Genomic DNA, 25,075 nt, shown 5'->3' on the forward strand with positions numbered 1-25,075 from the left:
TATAATCGATCAAGGAGGCTACCTGATCTGCAATCTGAGTAGGTCCCATCAATCTAGGTCCTTGAGGCGTCAGCTTGCGTGTGTCTGTAATAATTCGCTCGTCTGTGTTGGCTTTTATTTTTTTTTTCGAATTTTTTCTTTCTTTTTTTTCATTTTCTACCGTGCTCGGAGATACCCGAGCGCTTGGGATCGAAACGTAACTTTATTTTTTATTTTTTCAGTACTCGCACTCTCAGTATCTAATATATAAAAAGTTATACCCATGCCAGGCACCTACGTAGACCACCCTTGATTTTCTGTAACAAGACAGAGATCTAAAATCAGCCATAAAGGAACCTCGAAAAGAACAAGATGATCAAGGACGTAACACTACTGCTGTTATATTTGGGACAAGTGTCCCAAATTCCAACAATCTCGATATCGATACAGACTGTGACCTGGAGCGTGATTTTTGTGATGTTGATCATTATCTCTTTGTTCCTCATAATGTTAGCTCGGACGCTCTTCACATCTCGGGAGTTGATATCTCTATCAGATAAAGGCCAGACTGTGCTGGGAAAACCTCTTTTATTTCCGGTCAAGTTCAAGCATATTCGTCTCTCACCTGTTAAAGACAAATTCAACAATCGGTTTCTGCTTATAGGTGTGCCCGTTGGGCTTCGTTGCCGTGTTGGTAACCTTTTGGCCGTCGATGACAAGTCCCTCGATGTCTCCCCGCCACCGGGAAATACTACTTTATTCTCTTGGACTCGCATATTCTCCCATTGGAGTTGCTGGTTCAGCTTCGACTCAGCAAGATTCCTACATAGAGGAGATCATGGAGTAGATCTGAGAGAGAAATTGGACAACTTTCTTAAATCTCAGGTACAGAAAGCTTAGAGTAAAGGGAAGCAAAGTGAATACTGACATGAGATAGAACGAAGCCCCTACTCAGTGGCCTTATGCATATTTGTTGAGTGTGCCTCAGTTTATGGGATGGTCTAGGAGTGTTGTGAGCTGGTGGTATCTTTATAACGAAGATCGAGAGCTCGAAGCTCTCATCCTCGAGATAAACAACTCCTACTGGGAGAAGAGAAACATTCTGTTGAGGATAAAACCGACTTCCGATAAATACAGACAACCCGAGTCGGCAGAAACAGTAATGTATCTTGATAGACGACAGTCTGTACGGTCATTGCCAACAGCAACCAAGGCCAAGTTTTATGGAGGTGAATGGCAAAAATATATTTTCGCGTCCCCCTTCGAAAAAGTTGACGGGTTGGTTTCACAACGGATGATGGACCCTCTCAATCCCAATGCCTGGACATCTGATGCCAGTTTTTCCAACATGACGACGCTGGAGGAGTCAGGGGAAGTCAGAATGGCAACACGGTTGACTTGCGATAGTTCCCCAATTGATCCGACCACAATGTCCTGGTTGGATGTTGCGAAAATTGTTCTTCAGTGGACGTTGCCAGGAATGATGACCACTCCGGAGATTATCTTCAAGGCACTGAAGATCCGTTTCTTGGGGCAGATGAAAATGAATTCTAAGCCTCCTGTTCGAAGCGGAAGCGTTGGCCGTCCTATTCAAAAGCTTGAAATGTATGTTTGCCAAATAATAGCACTGCTGATGATGAATTTTGCTCATGCCAATTTAGAGATCTTGAGCCTTTCTTTCGAGCCTATCTTTCCTATTGTGTCGGGATATACCCAGATCCTATTGAGCTCACCTACCTACCTTGTAGGTCGTTCACTAACGACAGTATCCGCATGCGTTCTCCTTCCTTCTATGGCAAAGAAGCTATCAGTGTACGATACCTCACAGTTGAGCCTACTGACCCGTCATTCTATACTCGAATCATAAGTTATGTTGATGTGAAAACAGCACTGGCTCAGGAAACCAGAAAGACTGGGCACATTGCCGATCCGACAGCTAAGAATCTAATTGTTTCTGACATCAATCTCCTCAACTCCATTCTCGGATCTATTTCGCTTTCGTCTCAACCATCGGAGCTTAGTGCATTCTCAAATTGGAAATCACGGCGGATTCTGTATCTCACTCGGTTGTGGTCACCTCTCACATTCATGGATGAGTTTGTGCTTTCGACGTTTGATCCTGTGTCTCGTGCTGTCTATATCTCTTCTACTCTTCGACTGTCTGTCGCGCGGATACTCGCCCTTGGATCACAAAAGTTACTCGCGACTTATATATTCATCTTCTCGTGCTTGATTCGATGGCTAGTCCTGGAAGCATCCACACTGGCGCAAAAGAGCATTTTTTCATTTACTGAACTGGTTTCAAGTCCCTGGTGGGTGGACTTGTCCTGCACCGTGTTTGGGTACTATCTTGTTTTGAAAAGTCTGACAGCAACTCAAAATTGGTTTATGCATTAGATATAGAATGATATTCTTATAAATGGTACTGGATCGGTAGCACAACGTTGAATCAAGATAGATGTCTAATGTCGCAAGCTGTGGATGGTTCCACAACACAAACATTCATGGACATAAAATCAACCTTACTACCGAATTGAATCAGAGGTATGTAGCATAGAAAGCCCATTCAAGTGAGCGAGGATCCAATTTATGATTTGGCGAGAAGGAAGGTGAGAGCAAGACATGGAAGTGGATGAAAATCGCCTTGAAACAGTGTCATTTCTACATGGGTCAATATCACAACCCTAACTCTAGAAGCCTATTGGAGGAATTTACCACAGGCACCGAAGAGGCAAAGAGAGGATAAAGAAAAGAAATTACATTTAATATTGGTCTGTCTATTTGATATTCAGGCCTCTATAAATAAATAAGAAGATAAATATTAAAAATATTCTATTAATATCATGACTCAATTTACATGCATTCTTTTAGAAAGGTTAGTGAGCTTGCAGGAAAGTTAGGATTCTCTCTTTTCCTTCTGATTAGTGCCCCGACGCAGTCACCTGTATGTAAGGGGTAGGTCACCTAATAAGAACGCGGTGTGCTTCCCGACTTTCGGGGATATGAAGTGAAACGTGAAGTTGTAACGCAAGCTGGAATCAGGTTCAAGTTCTTCAATGAAGTCTCTGATGTGCAAAAATGCAGGATTTGAAGGCATGGAGAAGCAGCGGAAGGTGGTTAATACTTGGTGCAATATTTACATTCGAGAAAAACATTTAAATGTTCACAGTGGTAAATGCTTACTAGACCTCTGCAAGTCCCATGGGATCACGCCCACGGGATTGTCCATGGGTGGGCGGGACCCCGTGTCCAAGGACCCACCCTTTCATTCTGGAAAAAATCTTCAACTCATCATCATCATCATCATCATCATCATCATCATCATCACATTACTTTCACTTACATGAGCGATGAAGGGAGATCATTCCGTATCATCAGTGTGGCTACCCACACTAACCAATACGCCCTTACGCCACCCAGATTGCTGTATCAGTCTTTCCTCTACCCTACTTCATACTATCACAGCTAGTTTGTCTGAAAGCATTCAATCCGGCCTTGTACTGTCGGTTGGGAGTGGTGCTGGCTTACTTGAAGCTCTGTTGTACGCTATGTGGACTTCATCTTCCGTATCTCATACAACAAATCTTCTGATCGAGGGTGTAGAGGTCATGGGCTCTGCGACCTCGGACTTCCATTCTCCGAACAAGTACCTTGCAGAGCAGTGTTTCGATACTGTCAAGGGCACATGGGCAGTCTCATCGAGAATCAAATATGTCAAAGCACTCATGTTTGTATATCCTCGAAGCACAAAGCTTACGCGTTTATATATTGAAGAAGCCGACCTTTTATCCGGCCCATTGCATGTTGTTCTTTGGCTTGGGCCCAACTGCGATTGGGCGGAGTTCAAATCATGTTTCACTGACAAAGGTTGGGTTCCAGAGCAAATTATAGGTGGACGTGAAGCAGGATTGGCCGAATACGAAGTGATGGCCATTATCAAGAAATTGTAATATCAAGGCTTCGAGTGCTCATAGATATCGATCATGTGATGTGATAGAGCCAACCGAGTGAAGAAAATGATTCGACCGCCCCAAACTCGGCAAACCGACCAAGAATCATTTTAAAGCATCTCCCATCCCACTACAAAGCTCTCTAATTTGGGGTTAAAGAGAAACCCAGTGGCTCAGAATATATTACACTCTTGCCTATCGGACTAGCTTGTCTCCTTGTCTTGGCCGGGATTTTTTTGAATAGCATCAAATTACGATGATCTTCGTGAGATATCAGCATGCCAAAAAAAAAGGAAAACCCGACGACGCAAAGTCTATCAAAGGCGAATTTCAGAAATCATATTGGGAAGAAAACATGGACTTTATCACGACCCTTTCATGCCACAATCTGACGCAATACAAACCATCGTCGCAGAAGCTTGTGGCCTAGGACCAGGAGCTGCAGCCGTTTTACTTAAGATACCAGCCAAAGGGGTTTTCTTAGGGGTTTCAGAGGGGTTTCAGCATACAGTAGCTTCACAGTTCGGCTTGTTGAGCGTGCTACGAGAAGAATTGTCCACATCTTTGTCATGGCATTTGGCACCGAAGCTGAACGAAGGATTGTAATGGATGCAACACATCATGCACACTTGCGGGTAAAAGGTCCCGATTACGATGCCAACGACATCAAACTTACAACTTTGGGTGGCAGCCACAACATACTGGAGCTTATTGACTGGATATGAAAAGGTCTATGGGAAGCCTGACTGCCAGATGACTGATCTAGTCTACAAAGAGTTATCGGTCATGGCCACAGGTCTTCGTGTACCTCCAGAGAAATGGCCAGAAGATCCACAGGCTTTTCAAGAATACAATGACAAGACAGTCTCAGAGCTTGAGGTACCAACAACCTAAAGGCAGTCGCAACGCAAGTCTTGTATCCTTCGAGTCATCATAGGATCTGAGGTTTGAATATCGACTTGGTGTTAACGGGTCCCTCAAGGAGTGTAACCACAATCGAGTTACTGCCAGAACGCGTCTGTAACGAATTTGGCATTCCGAGTACATTATATACGCGATCTTTAAACCACTTTCTGAGAGCAATTAACAAACTTGTCTAGCTATTGCTGCCGGATGTAGTCTGACATGGACCAAATGGTTAATATATGAAGGACTTCGGAGGGTTACCGGGAGTTCAAGATTATAATTAATGAGACGAATACCTTAAGTTCTAATATAAATATCTCATTTGTTCAATGTTACGAAACGCACGGTTCTTATGACTTGCATTCGGTTCAACATAACTAATTTGAGTTCATCTTTGGATTGTCTACTAGTGCTAATCCATGTTCATTAAATGTCGGACTTGATATTTTCCTTTTCCAATTCAACTAATATACTGCTACCATCGACCAGGGCGAAGGTCAAGATGATACTTGAAAAACATTATATTTATTTTATTGCTGAATGCTACTCGAAAGCCAATCTTTAGAATCAATGTTTCACTCCTGAGTAGTAGCTGGTAGCTACCGCTAATTTCACCCTAACTCATTCAACGTTCAATTCTCTAGGGTCTACCTGGGCAAGACCCTTTTCACATTGGCACACATATATAATACGTAAGCTGCTTGTTCAGATTTTGATTCATGAGCTACTGATATTCTAGCACTGCACTCTTCTTTATGCACTGTGATTGTACAACCAAAATCAGCTCGGTTGGTATACGTTTCATCTCTTTTTCCAATGGGATAGATCCAAATTCCATCTCCTGCGATGTATTTTAATAGCAGAGAGAGAATATATCAATGAGCAAATAGTGCGACTTTATTGAGTCAATTTTGGTACCCCTCCATTTCAGTAACATGCTCGTCTCATCGACGTCTGTAATATCCCAACAAAATCAAACGACTGGCCACCCAGAGGAAAAGTCAATGACATTCCATCCAAACAACTTTTGGTCATCTGCATAGCCGATCGTGGTATTAACATAATGATAGTATAACACTGGACCAAGACTAGGATCCGTGAAAACGCCTCTATAACGGGATATCAGTCATCTTCTTCGTGGAACTCTTCGTCTTACCAGGTAATATAAAGCTATGTGTAACCAAGTACTTACTGTCCACCAGGTCCATAAACAGTTCCATGGCTCTGTAAAACAACTGTACCACCGCCTGCAGTGCAAGAAGTGCCACTTGCGTCAACCTATATATTTGTGAGCTCTTCGCGAAAAGTGCGAGGAATCGGGTCGTGGACATACGAAACCACTTGTAGCAGATGTGGAACGACAAACTTTGACTTTATATTCCTGTCCGGAAGCGGGCATGGAAGTGTCGTATCCGCAGCAAATACCTGCTGAATAGAATAGATAATAATAGCTTCCGTACTTGTATAGATACGAACCTTCCTCGGCGTGTTTACCAGACGGGTCGTAGGCCAGGTTCTTAGAAGCCGTACCTGCAGTTAACGTCGCCGCTGAGTTCATCTCAACCTGATACAAATCTCCCCAGAAGGAGCCAAATTGCATGTAATATGTACTACCATCCAGAAAGAGATTTCCATCAATGGCATTATAAGCGCTCCCGGAATATGAATCCACGCCAATGCGACCGTGATCGGTCCAGGTGTCAAGATTCATGCTAGACGACGTAGCCAATCCAATAGCTGATTCTTGGGACCCAAACGTCGATACAGAATAATAAACATAATAAGTGCCATCTACCAGACTTGCGTCAGGGGCCTAAAAAAGCTTCTCATGAGAATGGCTCTTGGGACCACTATGAATTGCCACGATCCAGACATACCCATAGATCATCATAGCCCGGAATATCAATTGATGAGCCGTCCGGCAAAACTGACCCAACCACCGTCCATGGCCCTTTGATTGATGATGAGGAAGCATAGGATATTTTATTTCCCGTAGAGAAGCGGAAATACTTTCCATCAGACACTCTTCGGATCAAACCAGGATCGTGGACGTTACACGCACCCGAACAGGACCCTGGGTTGGCATAACCAGCAACGGCAGTTGTAAACAATGGAAGTAACCCAAGAGGAAGGAAGAAAAACTTTAGTATGTTGCAGAGGCCCATGATGGCTCACACTTGCATAAGATTTTAAATTGTTAATCTTTCGCTACTTACCATCAGTGCAAAACTCAAGACATAGACGACATCCGGGCTAAATAAAAATGTCATCGTTCTCGAGCCTCTCTGTTGCTATTAACAATCATTGGTGGATAGTTTCATTCACCTGGTCCGGTAAAACAAGAGGGCCTGCTCGAAAATGACTGGTTAGACAAGATAAAAGCGCCGATGTTCCCCGAGTTCTTCACTAGACACATCCAATAGTCTCACTGAAAACAAAATTTATAAGTTTTCAAACTACTACAAGCCGAATTCTCTGAGGCCATGACCATGTGGTCTTGATCTGGATAGAAACAGCATGAAGCGGGGTATACTTTGTTATCCTTACCGCTTCATTAGTTTCACATATTGCGATAATATAACCGAGCAATCTTGCAAGCATATCGCTTAAAAGTATCGGAAAATTTTCAAGCGGAGGGCTTTTTACCCCATGATTGTGACGTTGGTCGATGCCGACGGGGTTTTACATTTCGAATAATATGGTGGTTTTATCCATCGGTAAATGAATCATACGGCTAGGTATAATACATTCTGTTTTGGCTCCAAATTGCCCCGAAGGGTCCAATGAGTAAACGATCTCAGTTAAGCAGCCATTTTGAAACATGTTTATCCCATAATCAGAGCTTTTATTCAGTGATGCTAAAACTACAGGGCGATTAAAGATAAAACATTGACACGAGACTTGGAACGGCGTAAAGACGGAACGGAATATAGGTATCCGTAGAATCATATCAACATAACGTTCTGGCTTACGACCGAAGTATCAAAAAACCTCGATTATTTTCTAATACATCCACTCAAGATGTCAAAAGACACATTATTTGAGTTTTCTATACTAACTGTGAATGAAGAACACCTCATTATCTCAAGCGTCCGAGCCCAGGCAATCTTTAGTGATGGATCTGTTGAGCGACAAACAAGATAGAAACCTTCAATACTTCAAGCAAGCTTTCCCATTTTGTATTAGACATTCTCATGGCGATATCTGCAAGCCTATACACCCACCACTTGTGGTATTTCTCAGCCCAGTGAAGCCAGTCCCCCAAGGAAAGAATGTAGATTGATATGCATGGCGCATCGGTTTCAAGTATGCTTACTGTCATAACAAGGCTTCGTCCCATATTTTGAGCAAGAGATCCCCAAACTTCGACACCCTGAAGATCCCAAATTGAAATCATTGCGTGGGGMAGAAATGCAAGCCGTATCGTGCTTGGCACACCATCGATACTATCTTGAGATTGTACCGAGAGGGTTAATGAATCCAGAGCAGCAAGAAATCGCACTCGTGTCTTGTGGCTGTCGAGCGATCCTGAACGATTGCTTCATACCGGAATACAATTTGTCGAAAGGGAACAAGTATTCGCGAAAGCAGGGGTTGAAGGGAATTGGGCAATCCCGACTTCGGAGAATCGAATTTCAAAGGTACCAAAAGATGCACGGTGGAACGTTTGTTCGAAAGTTTAGCTTCATAGAGAACTGAATATTTCCATTTTCTAGACATTGGGAATGCTGGTGGAGACTTCTTCAGAACCCGATGCATGAACGTGCCGGTAAAAACAATTAACGAGTCAGCTAAGTTTTATCACATAACATATTTACCAAAATATCGCTGATATCGACAAATGATCAATGTTATATATACCACCGAGCAAGTGCAGGACTTAGTGTAGACCTTTTATGTGGGCTTCTACATTTTTAACCTGGGCATCATCACTCTTGATCTGTCAAGACAGAAACATGGGTTACAGACAAAAAAACCCGACCAAATAGAAAGCTAACAAAATGAAAGCGTGTTCGAATGCTTACCTCAGCACAAATAAGGTTACTGATTATCAACACAGTCATTTCAAGCACTTTCTTTGATCCATAGCTCGGAATGCTTTGAAGAGACAGGATCGCCAAGTTCAAGCAATGGATAGCATGTCGTGATGCGCGGCTGGTATCTTGTGTAGACACGGAAGTCGTAAGAGCCCGGCCTGCCACATGAAGTGTACTGGTTGAGAAAAGTATATGAATCAATGCAGGCTGATCCAATGGATTTTGCCACCACCAGGCACCCATATCAGTAGGTGCAAACGGATAGCATGACCGAGACAGATTGGCTAGGTCTGAGTAGGCTATAAGTATTATATCAGGAACACGATGTCAATTTTAGATATGATATTTAAAGTCAATTCATACGGCAATTTAAACCTGATATGTATTACAATCTCTAAAAACTGGCAGAATTTCTTTAGCATGGTATTTTTCGTACACGAAACTTTTGACCCCCATATATCCACTAGTTATTTCAGCCTACAATGCTAACTAAGCGTTACTTTGGATTCATTAACAATGGTCTAATCCTTTTTGTTACGGTTAGTCGGTTTTTTAGCGGGCTAAGATAATTGACATTGATATGGACTCCTGTTTTATAGTGAACCTGTGCATGTAACTAGATTCAGGAGCCGCATGGGCACGGACTCCAATGATAGTGGTACTAACGCCAAGACTTCGGGTTCTCCACGGCGTTGGCGTTGGCGCTAGTTTGTGAAAGTATGCGGCGCAGCACGAGTCACGACAAATCAGAAATTTTGTCAAACACTTCGCTGAGTACGAAACCTATGATATGTGCATTATTTGTCACATCATTGAAGTTGTGTGTAGGTTCTTTTATCGCTCCGGAAATTCTATAGAAAAGCGATTCTGGATAACTGCGTTTGTAGGGAAGCTGATCACTGCAGGTTGATCAATATACTACCCCTGCTACTGCTAGAAGGGGGTAAATACCGTAGATGTGCAGCTTTAGTCGCTAGTGCCGCAATATATGAGATAAGGACTACAATAAAACCTGATTACAGGCCCCTAGAAATTTCTGTAATATCCACAGCGGTTCTTACTTAGTGCTCAATAAATAGTGCGGCGTAGATACTCATGGTTGCAGCCAAAGCTGACCCGGATAATTAAATTTGACTGAATTCATGAGATCTCCATCCCGAAATCAAAAACCGCGATATCAGTAAGGCGTTACACTCCGTCAACTCATTCGCTACTCGTAAATGTATATGAGATTACAGGAATAACTAGCATATTCCATTTTGGTTAAGCCGCTACCAATCTATGAATGGTTGTCGGCTTCTGGTTATCTGGGGAGTAAATTGCCGTCCTACGGCCGACAAAACTACGCGCCGACACTACGTACTACGTAGTTTGGTCAGACCCTTGATTCAAAAATGGAGTAGAATATGCACGCCCTACCTCCAAATGTATGTTTCATTGGGGTATAGTCACTGGAAAAACTAATATAGCGCACCTATAAACCATACAATTGAGTTCGTGCTCCACAACTCGGACCGAACCTGAAGCCGAGAACCCTGAAATTTGCGCCCGCACGCTAGGACTCACATTTATACTACGTATGATAATAACGCATAAGGAAAACATGATATATGACATGAACCAATCGGCCACTCCGAATGTACAGACTGGTGATACCACTAATCACTTGGCAACAAAATCCAGTAGGTCACTGATAACCCCTAGGCAGCACTTGTCATTAAATGCGGCGCTGCTGCTGGGTATTTCCATTTCCTAAGATCTTTCAGAGACGAGAGACTTTTCTTCAATCTTTTTCGACTGAAACCCCATTTCTCTCCAGAAAACTTGTCTTGATCAAACAGCCAACTCTTATCCGACTAGATAATGAAGCATCTACGCTTCATAACCATAGACGTTCTTGCTTGGCTTGCTTACTTTCAGCCCTCAGCTCATCGCTCTATCAACACACCTACTTCATTGTCAGTCCCGGGAGTAATCCCGGGGGGCTCGAATCTAAAATTCTGCCCTGAATCTCGCGATACAGATTTATTCCAGATCGAACAACTTATAATAACTCCAACCCCCCCACTTGTGTAAGACGCTGGAGTACCTTTCTATCAATCGCGGATTCAGCCTAACACAGCCACTTTAGTGAGGAAAATCTTGATATCTACATTTATGGTATATTCTATGGAAGGAGTACTAGTCAAATTTTAACTTCTCTAGGCACCTTTCTTTCAGACATCTCAGATCATCCAGTCTGGAACTGGTATGCACGCGAGAACTCAACCAACAACCCAGGGCGGAGTGGTGCAGTCCCATTCTGTGGTATTATGGAAAATATTGAGCAGCCAGATATAAGTCGAGAGAAAGAATGTCCACCTGAGAAGGGATTTGCTTTAATTAGTCTTCATTATTATATACCCTGGTTTGTCGGTGAAGTATGTCTACTACCTTCTTTCTATGTATATTGATCGTAAATAACGTTTACGAAATAGGGAAATTTTACTGTGAAATTTGACGCAATGACAAAGGAAGGGGAGAGAATCTACTGTCTAGATGGAGAATTCGAGATGAAATACCCAGAAAGAAAGTCGGTTGTGATGGTATAAGTATGATAGCAGAAGTTTACGGTCGTTTTGGGAGACCGGTTGTTGCGAAAGTATATGCTAATTCTCATCACGGAACTATTCGTGCTCTGTTCATCTCACGTACATAACAAGAAAAGTATTTGTTCGAGGCTTCAAAAATTATTAGCGCTGATGCAGGGCTCATGAGACTTCTAACAACGCCGCACTCTAGCAACGTTGATACTAGAGTCTCCACCGCAAGCTTCGTACCTAGGGTCAAGGGACAAGGATTCAGACTTGAGATGCATGGATAGTCGCTCAATGAAAATTTGTAATAACGAAACATCTCAATTATAATACCCGAGTATCCGTGGATAGTTGATGTGACTACTCCGTACTCCCATTTCATTCTCGAACAGCCACATCATTATATTTGGGTCAAGTAGCGAGTATTGTCCCGGACCGACTTATTTTGACTATATAAAATCTCCGTGCTCTTTAAAATCTCCATCTCTCTATCTCTGAACTCTAGTATAATGTGGGTAATCAAGCTCAAAATCTCCATCTAGGCAATAGATTTTCTCGCCCTCTTTTGTCCTCGCATCGAATTTCACAGTAATATTTCCCTGATCCATTAGACTTTTTTTTTTTTAACAAAATGGTAAACTGGAATCTGTTTAACTTACAGTGCCTACAAACCAGGGGACAAAGGTATGGATGCTGATTATAGCGAATCCCTTCTTAGGCGGACATCCTCTTCGACCCGGCTGCTCAATTTCTTCCATAGCATCACAGAATGCCATAGTTCCATTATCCCCTGGATAAAGGTTCTCCGTGTCTCGGACATACCAATTCCAGATCGGATCGTCTGAGATGTCCGAAAGAAATATTCCTAATGCTAGTTAGTACTCAGCTTATATTCTTTAGTGTAGAAGCTTACCATAAATTAAATGTCTATATCTTCTTCACTATTATATCACTATTAGAATCATGCTGAAGACGTAGAAGATAATATAGTGCTTACACAAGTGGAGGTGTAGGATGAACCTCCAACCGAGTAATATTAAATAAATCTGTGACACTGGACTCATCGCATAACTTGAGATTGGAGCCTCCAGGGATCACTCCTGGAATTGAAAGTGAATCACTTGTACTCATGATGTGCTGATGTGTGAAAGAGGCCTGGAACCAGGCAAGCCAAGCAAAACCGATCATAACAAAGGATCGGACTTGTTCCATGCTGAAAAAGAAAGAACAAGTCTGTGAATGGAATATATTCTAACAGCAAATAGCCTTTGATATTTACTGGGAATGAATCATGATTAGATGAAAGAGGCCAATTCTGCTTCATCAAAAGGATTCAAAAATAACAGCTCCAGAAGTAGCACTACCGACCTATCTGAGCCAATAATCTTAGTACGGAACTGTCTCTTGGACCCTGAAAATCAGATTTATTGCCGATAGGCAAAAGACGGGACGTACATCAATTCCTGTGCCTAGCTGCCGGCTGAAAAGCAAAGATATTGCTGCCTAGTCAGGGCTTAGCTTCCGAACAGGGATAATTCGCTTTTGACCAATCGGCGTATTCATCCAGCATTCAAGCGGTCATTATCCTTGGCCTTACAAAGCCTTTTGAGTCGGTTCTGTAGCATGGCTATTGCATATGAGAGCGACACAGCTGATACAAAGAATTTCTTTGTCAGATTGGTGTGGATTTAATTTACAATTAAAATCCTTCTTTCCTCCTTCCCGATACTGTGATGCCGTTTGAATCAGCTAGTTCCGTACGGTACAGGATAAGCACGGTGAGTTTAATTGAATCGGCCTGAGTACCCTGAGCCTCGGAACCCATTTTTGAAGTCCGAATGTTGAAAGGGTCGTCTTGAGGCTTGAAATGCTCTTAACGCTAATGCGTGCTTTCATGAGATACCAGGAGTATTGTTGTGCGCAATAAAGTCATCCACTGTGAAACTGGCGCTAAAGTGCTTAGTGAGACCAAAGCTAATGCGCTTACTAATAAAACATTACTGCGCCGCATGGATGTACCTGCCTAAAAACATAGTGTAAATTCAAGGCCGTCGAGACAATGATATATGATAACTAGGATATATGTGGGTCAGATCACTGGGGTAATCCCGGGTGTAGGTTCGTAAACTCGTGTTGTAACCAGACATTCGATATCTTATAAGCCACCCAAATTGATAACAGCTATATTAGGTATAAGTTGAAATAAATAGGGGAACATTCTGCATCTGAATGAAATATCAATTTATTTTATTTGCCACCCAAGTCGCTACACCAATCATCCTCTTGGAATTCGCAAATCGTTGGCACCACTAATCGCTTGGCATTTGAGCTGGATCTAGATCCATGATAGCGTTAGGTAGCAGCCTGCTTTATAACATTGCGGCGCTGCTGCTGAATGCTACCGTTTCAACCTTGACAACATTTTCCGAAAGTGAGCTCCCCTCTCCTCATATTTCTAGACTCCAAAATCATTCCTCTTCAGAATCGTTTATTTTACTTCATCAATATATCGACTCTCAACCTTCTAAACAATGGAGCAGATACGTTTTCTTGCTGTGAATACTCTTGCTTGGCTTGCTTGGTTTCAGTCCTCTACAAACACGGCTACCTCATTGTCAATCCCAGGAGTAATCCCTGGGGGGTCGAATCTAAAGTTCTGCGCCGAATCTCGCAATACAGATCTGTTTCAAATCGAACAACTCATAGTTGATCCAACACCCCCACTGGTGTAAGACTCTTACCTTCTAAATCACTCGATTCAACCTGACACTGGCATTTCAGCGAAGAAAATCTTGACATCTACATATATGGTACGCTCAACGGAAAGTGCATTGAGGAAATCTACTAACTGCCCTAGGAACGTTTCTTGCAGATATCTCAGATGATCCAATTTGGAATTGGTATGCTCGTGACTTACGCGACAACTCAACCAATAACCCAGGGCTGAGCGGCACACTGCCGTTCTGTGATATAATGGAAACCATTGAGCAACCAGACCCAAACCGAGAAAAGGAATGTCCACCTGAAAAAGGCTTCGCCTTAATAAGTCTTCATTATTATGTGCCCTGGTTTGTGGGTGAAGTACGTTTACCATTTCTCTTCTATGTGTATATATCTCAAATTAACAAAATAGGCAAATTTAACTGTGAAATTCGATGCAATGACGAAGGAAGGAGAGAGAATTTATTGTCTAGATGGAGAATTCGAGCTCAAATACCCAGAAGGAAAGTCGTTTTGATAGAATTAGTATGATGGTAGAAGCTTTACCTTCCACCGGACCTTGATTTTTGAGTACTCAAGAATAGTAACACTCAAAAATATCTGAAGTTCAGTTTGGAAAAAAAAAAAAGTAAACAAACAAATAATCTCTTTCCAACAAGTTCAGAACCGTACATTGTCTGAAAATACTTGGCAATCCACCAGTCTCGTGCAACCAATTCAGTAAATACCTAGCGTCCATGGACCGTACTGAATGGACGGCGCTTTGGGAAGTCGAATGAAATAAAGCGGTCGCCATATATTTCCTGCGTCTCAATCCATGCTATCCCATGATTTCACGAATGACCCTGGATGGCGAGGCTCTCAGCCGCAGCCTAGTATCGAATATACGCCTAGTAGCAAATATCACCATTCCGACACTAGTGCAAACCAAATGACTATGACACACCGACATAACTCTTGTGGATTCGATAAGATGCCCACGCAGGGATACAGAGATCGTGCAGGTGACTGCGACTGCCTGCCTCTGAGCGTCCATCTCAGAGGTAGGAGCTAGCGGATAAACTTCGGTTCGAACGGCATGTCTTTACCAAATGTACTAACAGTATCTAATACATGCATGCAATCACTCTTTTATTGAAGCCTCATGTAGTTGACGACTGCAAATAGCCGCAAGATTTTGAGTTTCGTTAGCGCTCGGCAGCACTCGGTAGCAGCGCCATAATATGTCCTAGGATGTACGCCCTAGCTCCTGGTCCTCCCAACATTCGGATTTCAGAAATGGTTTCCGCGGCTCAAGGTAAGCGGCCCGATTAGATCAGACTCGCTGGGCTTGTTTTGAACTGTTAGAGTGATTCCGGCTATGTGGTATACTTTATCAACATCGGCATCAGAGCTAGCTATGGATAGTAGCTCAGGTGTCATAGTTGCTAGTATCTCCTTAAAAAACAGTAGTCGAGATTTCTAGCGGGCTGAGACAATTGATATTGATGCAGACTTCTTTCCACAGCGAACTAAATGCACATACCTAGATTGCGCCACATGGACACACACCGCATCGATACCAACGCCAAGACGTTCTGTACCGGCGAATTTTACGGGCCTTGGCGTGGCTAGTTTGAAAATTCATAAATACAGCACGAGTCAGAGTCATGCAGTTCAGGGTCTTATATCAAAGACTTTGCTGCGCCGCGCCGCACGATGGATGCTATTCTGCAATGCTTGGCAGATCACTGTTGCTATTGATATGTTCTCGTGGCGCTCCAGAAGGGTTTTCCGCTTTACCAGCTTACAGACCAATCCTTGGATAAAAAAATTACTTCGCTGTTTCAATGCGCAAGCTCTGCGACGACAAGGGTATTCAACCTGATATCCAAGACATCCATTGACTAGTTCGCTTCTGTTTCTTAGATCTTATAAGATTGTTCTCTTTCTATCCGTAGCATTGAGAATGAAGTCTAGAATCATGTGGGGAGGGACACCACAAAATTGAGTCACTGCTACAACAAAACTTGATTGCAGCCCTCTAGGACTCTTTGTAACGTTTAGAGCGGGTTTATGTGGGTGCTCACTGAGTAGTGCTGTGCAGGTGCTCAAGGATGCACCCACAGGTAAGCCTTGATAGCTTGAATTCGTGAGATTCCAATCCCAGGATGAGGATGGAATAGTATCAATAAGTCACTACGTTCTTCCGACTCCTCCGTTGCCCGTCAATGTATATCAGATTCCAGAAATTAAACTGCATAGGATCTTTCTAATTACTTCACCTTCCAAATGATGACTGGGTATCCGTTTCCGACTATTTTAGCTCGAGATTGACCTCGGTACTGCAATTTGAAATACTCGTGCTACTCGGAAGCCCTGGGCATTGAGAAATGAATAGATATTCTAGTGTCCAAATCACAAGGAATGGCGCTTTCAAAGTGAGTTAACCGACCATGTATAGTCTCTGAATGGTTATAGATAAGGTCTAATATAGTCAGTCCACTCTCTCTGAGAGGAGAGACTGAAAGTAGGCCAACGACCTTAGACATGACATAAACCAGTCTTTGAGCTATTCGATATTTGAGTACATCTGAATGTGATTGGGGTAGCCTCTTCATTCTCTACTTATTGCTATGTGACTACAATGGCGTGTAGAAGCTAGAGTAGGCCTGCTACATCGAACTAGAAATTATTATGTCTGATAGTATGTAATCGAGGTTACATTGCGAAATGAGATGCTCGATCGGGGAGATTGAAGCATTTTAGTAGAGATGGAATCTAGTTCGCTTTTCCTTGTATTGATTGGATCAACACTGTGATTTTGAGAACCAATTTGTTTATATATTGGTGTTTTTTACAGATCAGAGGGGAACAAAACGGCAGCTGGTGTAGCTGAAAATATAGTTCTGCTCATACCTAAGTGACAGCCTTCCTAATTTAGTGATTTAAGTTTTCTGAACGTGCCTTGAAATCTTTGAGGTGTTAATCTATTCCCAACAGTGGATTACACCGCCAAATACACATACACGCTATAGTTTCGGTTGATCACCCTACAATAGTAACAATAGCATTCTAAGACCTGGCGTGCGGCGTAGGCTCACAGGGTCTCTCGGCTTATAAACGTGGCGTCCCGAGGAACGGGGGCATAAGCCCCATTACCTTGTACTTTTACCATAGTAGCTAACCGCGGAGAAGTCTTACCTTAGAACTATTTATGATTGGTTTATAGATGCGCTAAATTGGTGTCTAAAGCGGTTCCAGACCCTTTCGGTTTCCACCGTAGTACATTTTTTTTTAATATCATTATAAGATATTTTCGGCCGGTATCTCGAAAGCTAATGAAATGGCTAGTCAGATATTGTGGCTTTTCAACCCTTCAACAAAGAAATGATTTAGAAAACTAGATAGTTGTAATCTTTCGTCCGACGTCTCGAGTGCCGGAAGTTGCTTTTGGGAACCGGCATTCAGTTGTTGGTTTTTGTTGTCATTTTTACTCTCTCAATAGTCCTACCTGATACATATTGAGTGAAGTGAAATTTCGGAAATTTAGAATGGTTGGGCTTCCATACTTTGGCTGACATTGAACGATGTCAACTTCGTTTCACGTGTGGCCTAAGCACTATAGTCTCTCCAATTGTGGTAAACGAGTTACAAATACACCTACTTATCGTCTTAAAGGCTCTGAAACAGTCACATTACCCGAACTTAGTGTCATGAACAATTAGATAGTGGATGGAATAAAGTACCATGAGAACTTCACAAATACGTTATATCAGACCTTGATGGTCCCGTAATTAGTCCCTAAAATAGATTGTTCGGACTCTTTCCAACCACCCATCATCGACAAAATATGGCAAAATATTAGTTAACCGTGACTTATCTACACGAGGCAATTAATCGTAGAATATGAGAGACCAGACTACTCATCCCAGCTTCTTTTGGGTCTAATGTTGGATGGAGGGCCTGATATGAGATAGTCAGAAACCACGCAGTTAGAAAACTTTACGAATTTGGAATCCAATGTTGGCTCAGATAGCCAATAACTCACGACGATTTTCATTTAATACTACCTTAGAAGTACCAATAAACAGACAAGGGTTTCAAATGCTAATCCGCGTTCACGGTAGCATCGTACCAACAAAGCGTATTACAATTTATCGCTCGTATCTTTCGTGCCGTAGATATTCTTGGGCCTCCTGATATGTGGAACCCATGCAATTCCAAAACTAGACAGACTTAGAACCAGTACTGGTTTAAGAGTCAGGAATTGACTAGGGTTTTATTCAATGCAACCTTAGAAGTACCAGTAATCAGAGAAGGCTTTGAGCTACGAACCCTGGATTCAAGATAGTATCATACGCAATTAAAATTCCTGCCTGTATCTTTCGTATGCTGGAAGTTCTTGGTCTTTGATATATAAACTATCTTCAATCATAAAGAAAGCTGTGCTCCATTTCTCTACAGTCCTGTTGTTCATTAGGTTTGAAGCTATCACAGGAAACAGATCCCGAGAATTAATCACCAGCCATGTGGAGATACTTGTTCATATTTCTCTTTTTTTCAGGTTCTTTCTCTCAAGACTTTGAGTGGACAGCTTTAGGAGATTCATATGCATCTGGGGTGGGTGCTGGAAACTATGTGGATGGAAGACGATGTCTACGATATGATCAAGCCTACCCAGTACTCTTGAACGGAGACGCAAATCTTTCACCATTGAATCACATCTTCAACAACGTCGTGTGCTCCGGATCGACTACTGATGAAGTCGAGCTTTATCAATTCTACGATGAAGACACCACAAACCAACCAAATTGGCAATTTTGTAGGTTCCTTACTATCTTATTATACTTGTAAGTTGATCAAAACTAATATTATGTACTCATATCAGCCCCTCGACCTAAGTTCGGAAATCCACAAATGGCAACTCTGTCTATCGGGGGTAACGATATCGACTTCAAAGGCATCCTCTTCAATTGTATCATCGAATCTACCCAGTTTGGCTTCACGCCTACGAAACCGTGCGACCAACAAAGACAGGAAACTCACGCTCTGATTGACAGCCCTGAACTAGTTAACAATATTGATCATCTCATCAAGGAAATTGTCACAAAGGGCAGATCAGGTACTATTGGAGACGCCTTCAGGTTATACGTTACCGGCTTTCCAGAATTCTTTAACGAGGACGATCCAGGGTGTGACACAGTCACATTCTCGCGGACTGCAAATCCAGTATCAGATGGCAAAGAACACATTATGATGACCACAGACCTTCGAAAGGACTATAATTCAATGAGCCGCGCGCTCAACGCAGCGATTCAAAGTGCTGTAGCTTTGAATGCAGATTCAAATGTCAAATTCATTGATATCCAGGCTAATGGCCTTTTGGATGGTCATCGATTCTGCGAGCCTGGTATCAAAGAACCAGACCAAAAGAATGAGAATCTTTGGCTATTTCACTATCCGTATAACCAAAATGAGGACCAAGATCCTTCTCCCGAACTACAAATCATGATAAACGCCACCAATCAAATAACCGACGGGCTAGACATATCAGCACTGGGTGCTAGGTTTCCAAACATTTCAGCTTTTGAAGATGCACTTTGGGATGCTGTTAATGTTACCGAAGTGGCTGCAGTAAGTAGTGATCCAGTAAATGACAAGTGGTATGATCTCTGGAGAGATACCGTTGGTTGGCGTGCAAAGCTTTTCCATCCTCAAGTTCCCTACCATTCTGCAATTCGAGAGCTGGTCCTCAATCAGTTTCTTGAAGATACCCGACCTGCGACCAAAGGTAACGGCACCTGTGTACCTGTTGGTGGTACTTTTGACCCCCAGATGCTACGTATACTTCCTCTTGGTGGCTCTATCACTTGGGGTCAGCAGTCTCCCTCCGGTAACGGTTACAGAAAATACCTTCGTGATAAACTTATTTCCAGTGAGTTCAAATACTTTTGCAGCCTTTCTCAAAAGACGTACTAACACCATGATAGATGGTGCCAATGTGAATATGGTTGGTACAATACAGCACGGGACTATGGGAGACAATGACAATGAAGGCTGGTAAGTTCTCTATCCAGATAGAATGGTCTCCTTTTTAAGGACGTCCGCGATGATCACAAATTGTTGCAATGAGATATTTCGCGCTCTATGTCACAGATAACTGTAACCCCACTCATGTCACTGTGTTTGTTTCTAATAGAGATATGCTAATTTTAGATGTTTAACAGGCCTGGCTTCCGCGTTGATCAGATTAGTGATAGAGCTAATAATGACCTCTCCATGCTTCCCAATCTTGTCCTCATCAACGCTGGCACAAATGATGTGGCACAGGACTATGAAATCAACAGTATTGATCAGACTATGGAAGACCTGGTTAATAAGCTTCTAGACAACATACCCGGCACGGTTATTATAGTCTCAACTCTATTAGTCAATCGCAATGCGACCAAGCAGGCTCTTACTGAGCAAGTAAACCCGAAATACGTCAATTTGGTCGAAAAGCTAGCGGCTCAGGGCAAGTTAGTTTATCTTGCTGATATGTCTAGTATCACAACTGAGATGATCAACGCTCGTGACGGAACTCATCCAACTGACTGTAAGTTCAGAGCGATACTACTAAAAACATGATAGCCTGTTTTTCTATAAGCTGATAGATGGTGGCAGATGGTTATGAAGTGATGGCAAACTTATGGTACAAAGCCATACAAGAAGTCTATTCTAATTGCTGGTTGACTCCACCAGTAGCCGTGCCAGGACTGAACGATACTAATACTTTGGGTACGAGCACAACGTGCGAAGTGAATGCGGCAAATTTTCCCAGTCCAGTGCAGATTCTAAAGGGATCAGGAGTTAATGATAGCAACTATCAGTACGTTATTTATCATGCAAATTTCTCCATCATATCCACTTTCATATTATGCTTAAACTAAAACAATTAACGACATTACAGTCATATAGGGCATCCCTATGGTCTTCTGGATATACATCCCCTCCCTTACAATGGCGTGAGCTTCAAGGTTGAAAATGCTATGTGGGCAGATCTTAATGGCGATGGTAAATACGTGAAAATTGTTGATCTGGATGGTTCATTAAAAACTCTATAGGCATTGACGACTTCGTTTACGTATTGTCTCCAGGTCATTTTGGGATAGCATTAAATGACGGGACAGGCAACAAAGGCTTCTCAAACTATACTGAGTCCTATTCTGACGCAGTAATGGATGATTGCGATACAGAAGGTTTTCATTTCGGTGATCTTGATGGAGATGGCCGTGATGATGTCCTTTGTCTGGCCTCTGATGGGACACTCTCTGCATATATAAACACCAATATCGGAGCTGACCTCTTTACGAATCCTTTCTGGATTAGTTTAGGGGTTATACTTCCTGGACAAGGCTATACACGTGATATGGTCAGATTAGCAGATATAGATGGCGATGGCAGAATTGACTACCTAGGTCTCGACGCTGATGGCAATGCTCACGGATGGAGGAATGTTGGGACAAGTCAGACAACGCCAATCTGGGAGGATATGGGAGTTGTTATGAGTGGAGGTACAATGGGAGACATAAATGGAGTTCGGTTTGTAAGTCCTCCACAGCAACCTCCTGAATCGAAAAGAAAGCTTTAATAACTATGGACGTGCTGCAGGTTGACATTAACGGAGACGGTACGGTCTAGTTTTCTTATAGTAATATGTCTTTTGAGTCGCTAACAAGTTATAGGGAGAGCTGACTGGGCTTGGGTCAGTAACAGCGGTCAAATATATACCTCAATAAACCAGCGCGGTTCAGATCTCAGTTACCGTCCTGTTTGGTTACCTGCCTTGCTCACGCATGATGGAACTGGACTAGGCGAACAAATAGAAGATAGGTCTCACGTGAAGCTGGGCAGAGTAACGAACAAAACTTTCACTATAGATACAGATTTTCCAAAGTACGATGCTCAAGGCGCAGATTACACAACAGTTTACAATACTGGACCAGCATCATCAGCGAATGATGACACAAACTTCTTTCCTGTGCGACTACTTGGTAATTCGGGTTATGGTGGAGCCAGAACTAAAGGGGACGGCGTACATTACTGCGATATGCGGGGTTCAGGGACAGGTAAGTGGTAACAGCTTCTATATTGTTTGCATATAGCTAATGTATCCCTAAGATGATTATGTGTGGATTGGTAAAACTGGCAATTTGACGCTCTATGCAAATAACCATATGCTCCCAGCTTGGGGACAGTATGGGCATATTTTGATTGGAACAGAATCCTTGATGTCTGGTCATGTTCGAAAGGACATTCACCTGGCTGACCGTGAGTCTTAATCACAGTCCAATTTGAGGGAGAATAAATAGCTAACTAAGACCAGTTGACGGTGATGGAAAATGCGATTTTCTTCTTGTTGATAAAGAATCAAACTCGATTCATATGCTACGGAATGACTACTCTAGAGAGACGGATACATTTTCTTTTACAGATATGGGGATCGTTTCTGGCGGTGTTGACTGCCATGAGCATTATGGAACTGGCTTATTTGATTTATCTGTTCGATTTGCAGATCTTGATGGTATGTAGTCATTCGTCACGCGCCTACTGAACGATTTATATCGAGCTAAAGTCTGCGATAGGTGATGGCAAGGCAGACTTTCTATGTATAAGCCAGAACGGAACAGTAACTGGCTGGCTAAATCATGGACTCAACAACTTTCAATCCGCCGGGCTTATAAAGTCTATTGAAGGAAAGGAGCGTGCCAACCTTCGCTTTGCGGATATTAATGGAGATGTAAGGATCACCCCTCAAAACAATGTATGAAACAGCTAATGATATTTCTAGGGACGCGCGGATTTTCTTGCGCTAGACCCGGTCTCTGGAGCCGCAGATGCTTGGATTAATGACGGATTAGGTAGTGACGGTCCCGAGGAATTTAGCTGGTTCAGCCAAGGGACAATTTTCCCAGGAGGAGATATGAGAGGAGAATGTATTCATTTTGCAAAGTAAGTTCAGATATACCTAGCACTGTGTTGGGACACCTACTAACTGCCATCAGTATGAACGGCTATGGTCGCGCTGATTATATTTATGTCGAGCCTGACACCGCACATGGATACGTCGTCTACAATATGTGTCTATGAGTCGGGGACAACAAGATGAAGTCGATAAGAAGAGAGTGTCGGATCTTTTAGGATTTTGAGAAGGTTTGCTCATTAGATTCAGGAGGATTATGTAAAGTCTGCGCCAGGTATAATCATTGTGTTTGAAAAGTTCACTTGTACTCTCTCAATACGAATTTGAATAATGGCTTTGATCAAGCTTGTCAACCATTTTCTTATGACTACCACTTCTAGGGCAACTGCGAGCGCGAATGACACTATTCTTGTACATGCCCCGTGGTGGGGTGGTTTCAGCCCTCAAGATCCGCTCACAAACCCGAAGCCGTCATTGCAAATATCAAGGTCGGCTGTTTCTTCCTCCTGTCGGAACGAGCATACTGACAAGGATATGCCGCTGCAGTGAGCCCATCAACGCATGCCCTTTGTTCTAGTTGAGGTTGACTTGATGATTTTTAAACTACTGGTCGACGCCAAGGGTGTTATGAACGCTGAGGAACTGGCCACAAAAACTGATTCATCTCCATTGCTACTCGGTCAGTTACTGAAGTCCTCCGACTACACATGTGGCAGTCAAAGCAGCGACAAAGAAAGGATACGTGTTCGATCCGCAACTCAAAATAAAACAAGTATTGGTATTTATTACTATACCATTAGGACGCATTATACGCTATCTGGCATCTCTCGGAACTATCGAGGAAACCACGAGGAATACGTTTACTGCCAACAACATTACTATCCACCGTAGTGATCCAGGGGTTGAAAGTACTGTTTACCACAAGTAAATCGAGGCCGTCCAGGCCTTCCTTCATAGTTATAGCAAGCTTAATTCAACTTATGATTTGTGCTAAAAATATCACCATTTTAATGTCAACAGCATGGCTCCCTGCATTTGGGCGTTACCTGACTTATTGAAAGAAAACAGTTACAAAGATATGAAAATCGTGATACAAGCTCCTTTACAAAAGACTTGAGTACGGATCTTCCAGCATTTATAGGGTTGCAAAAATTGCCGGCAAACTATGATTATTACAATTGCTTCATGCAAGCACAGCACTAGGGAATACGTCAATGGCTAGATATGTATCCACTGGAGGAAAAATTGGGGATCTTTAACCTACACAAACTCTGTCCGTTGATATTGGAGGTGTTATTGGCGATCAGAGCAACGCTCTGCGCCAGCGCCTCCCGTCTGAAGTCTTGAATCAGATTATTGTTGAGGTTCTATATGTGGTCATTGCCCATGCTTTCCCCGGTGGAAGGGGTTCAAACCATTCGACATAACTTTTTTGAATCCGAATCCATCAAAGTTAGGTCTGATGCATAGATAAATAATCCTTCCATGCTTGTATTTGATCATTTCATTGCTGACATCTTCGTACAGGGGTGAGGCTCTATTCCCCCGCAACATCATGCACGATTAACCCGATGAGAAGGCGATCCATGTTCTGAAGCACATCAATTCTACTTTTGTATCTGACTCTGTGATACTCATTGATGATATGGTAGTCCCCGCCATTGGATCCACTGACACGCAACTCAAGTGGATGTGACCATGATATCTGTTATAGCTTCCAGGGAGCGAACGATTGAACAGTGGCATGTTATTACAGGGGAAGTTGGCCTCAAAGTCAACCAGATATACACGTGTACCGAGAGTTTGCGGGATAGGATTATCGAATGCCTGAATGACAAGGCATAGGAAAGATAAACATACCTCAAACCTCACTATATACTAATTTCTATGTAAGAGGAATCCATATTCCACCTGTTGCCTTGTAGAAATTGGGCTACATGTATTGTCTTGGAAGCCCATGGA

General features: G+C 42.6%; 1 protein-coding gene across 1 annotated transcript; it reads left to right on the forward strand.

The window, feature by feature from the left end:
* Positions 1–19,068: 19,068 nt before the first annotated feature.
* On the forward strand, positions 19,069–23,280 carry BHQ10_006710 (uncharacterized protein; the record flags this gene model as incomplete). The annotated part of the gene is made up of 13 exons (XM_040879327.1): positions 19,069–20,086; positions 20,142–20,211; positions 20,379–20,746; positions 20,893–21,019; positions 21,101–21,204; positions 21,255–21,736; positions 21,802–21,820; positions 21,876–22,259; positions 22,312–22,461; positions 22,517–22,714; positions 22,776–22,930; positions 22,982–23,142; positions 23,196–23,280. 13 exons carry the CDS (start codon positions 19,069–19,071, stop codon positions 23,278–23,280), a joined length of 3,321 nt encoding a protein of 1,106 aa, XP_040735214.1.
* Between the last annotated feature and the right edge of the window lie 1,795 nt (positions 23,281–25,075).

The sequence above is a fragment of the Talaromyces amestolkiae genome, assembly GCF_001896365.1.
Source record: "Talaromyces amestolkiae strain CIB chromosome Unknown scaffold13.1, whole genome shotgun sequence".
Taxonomy (NCBI): domain Eukaryota; kingdom Fungi; phylum Ascomycota; class Eurotiomycetes; order Eurotiales; family Trichocomaceae; genus Talaromyces; species Talaromyces amestolkiae.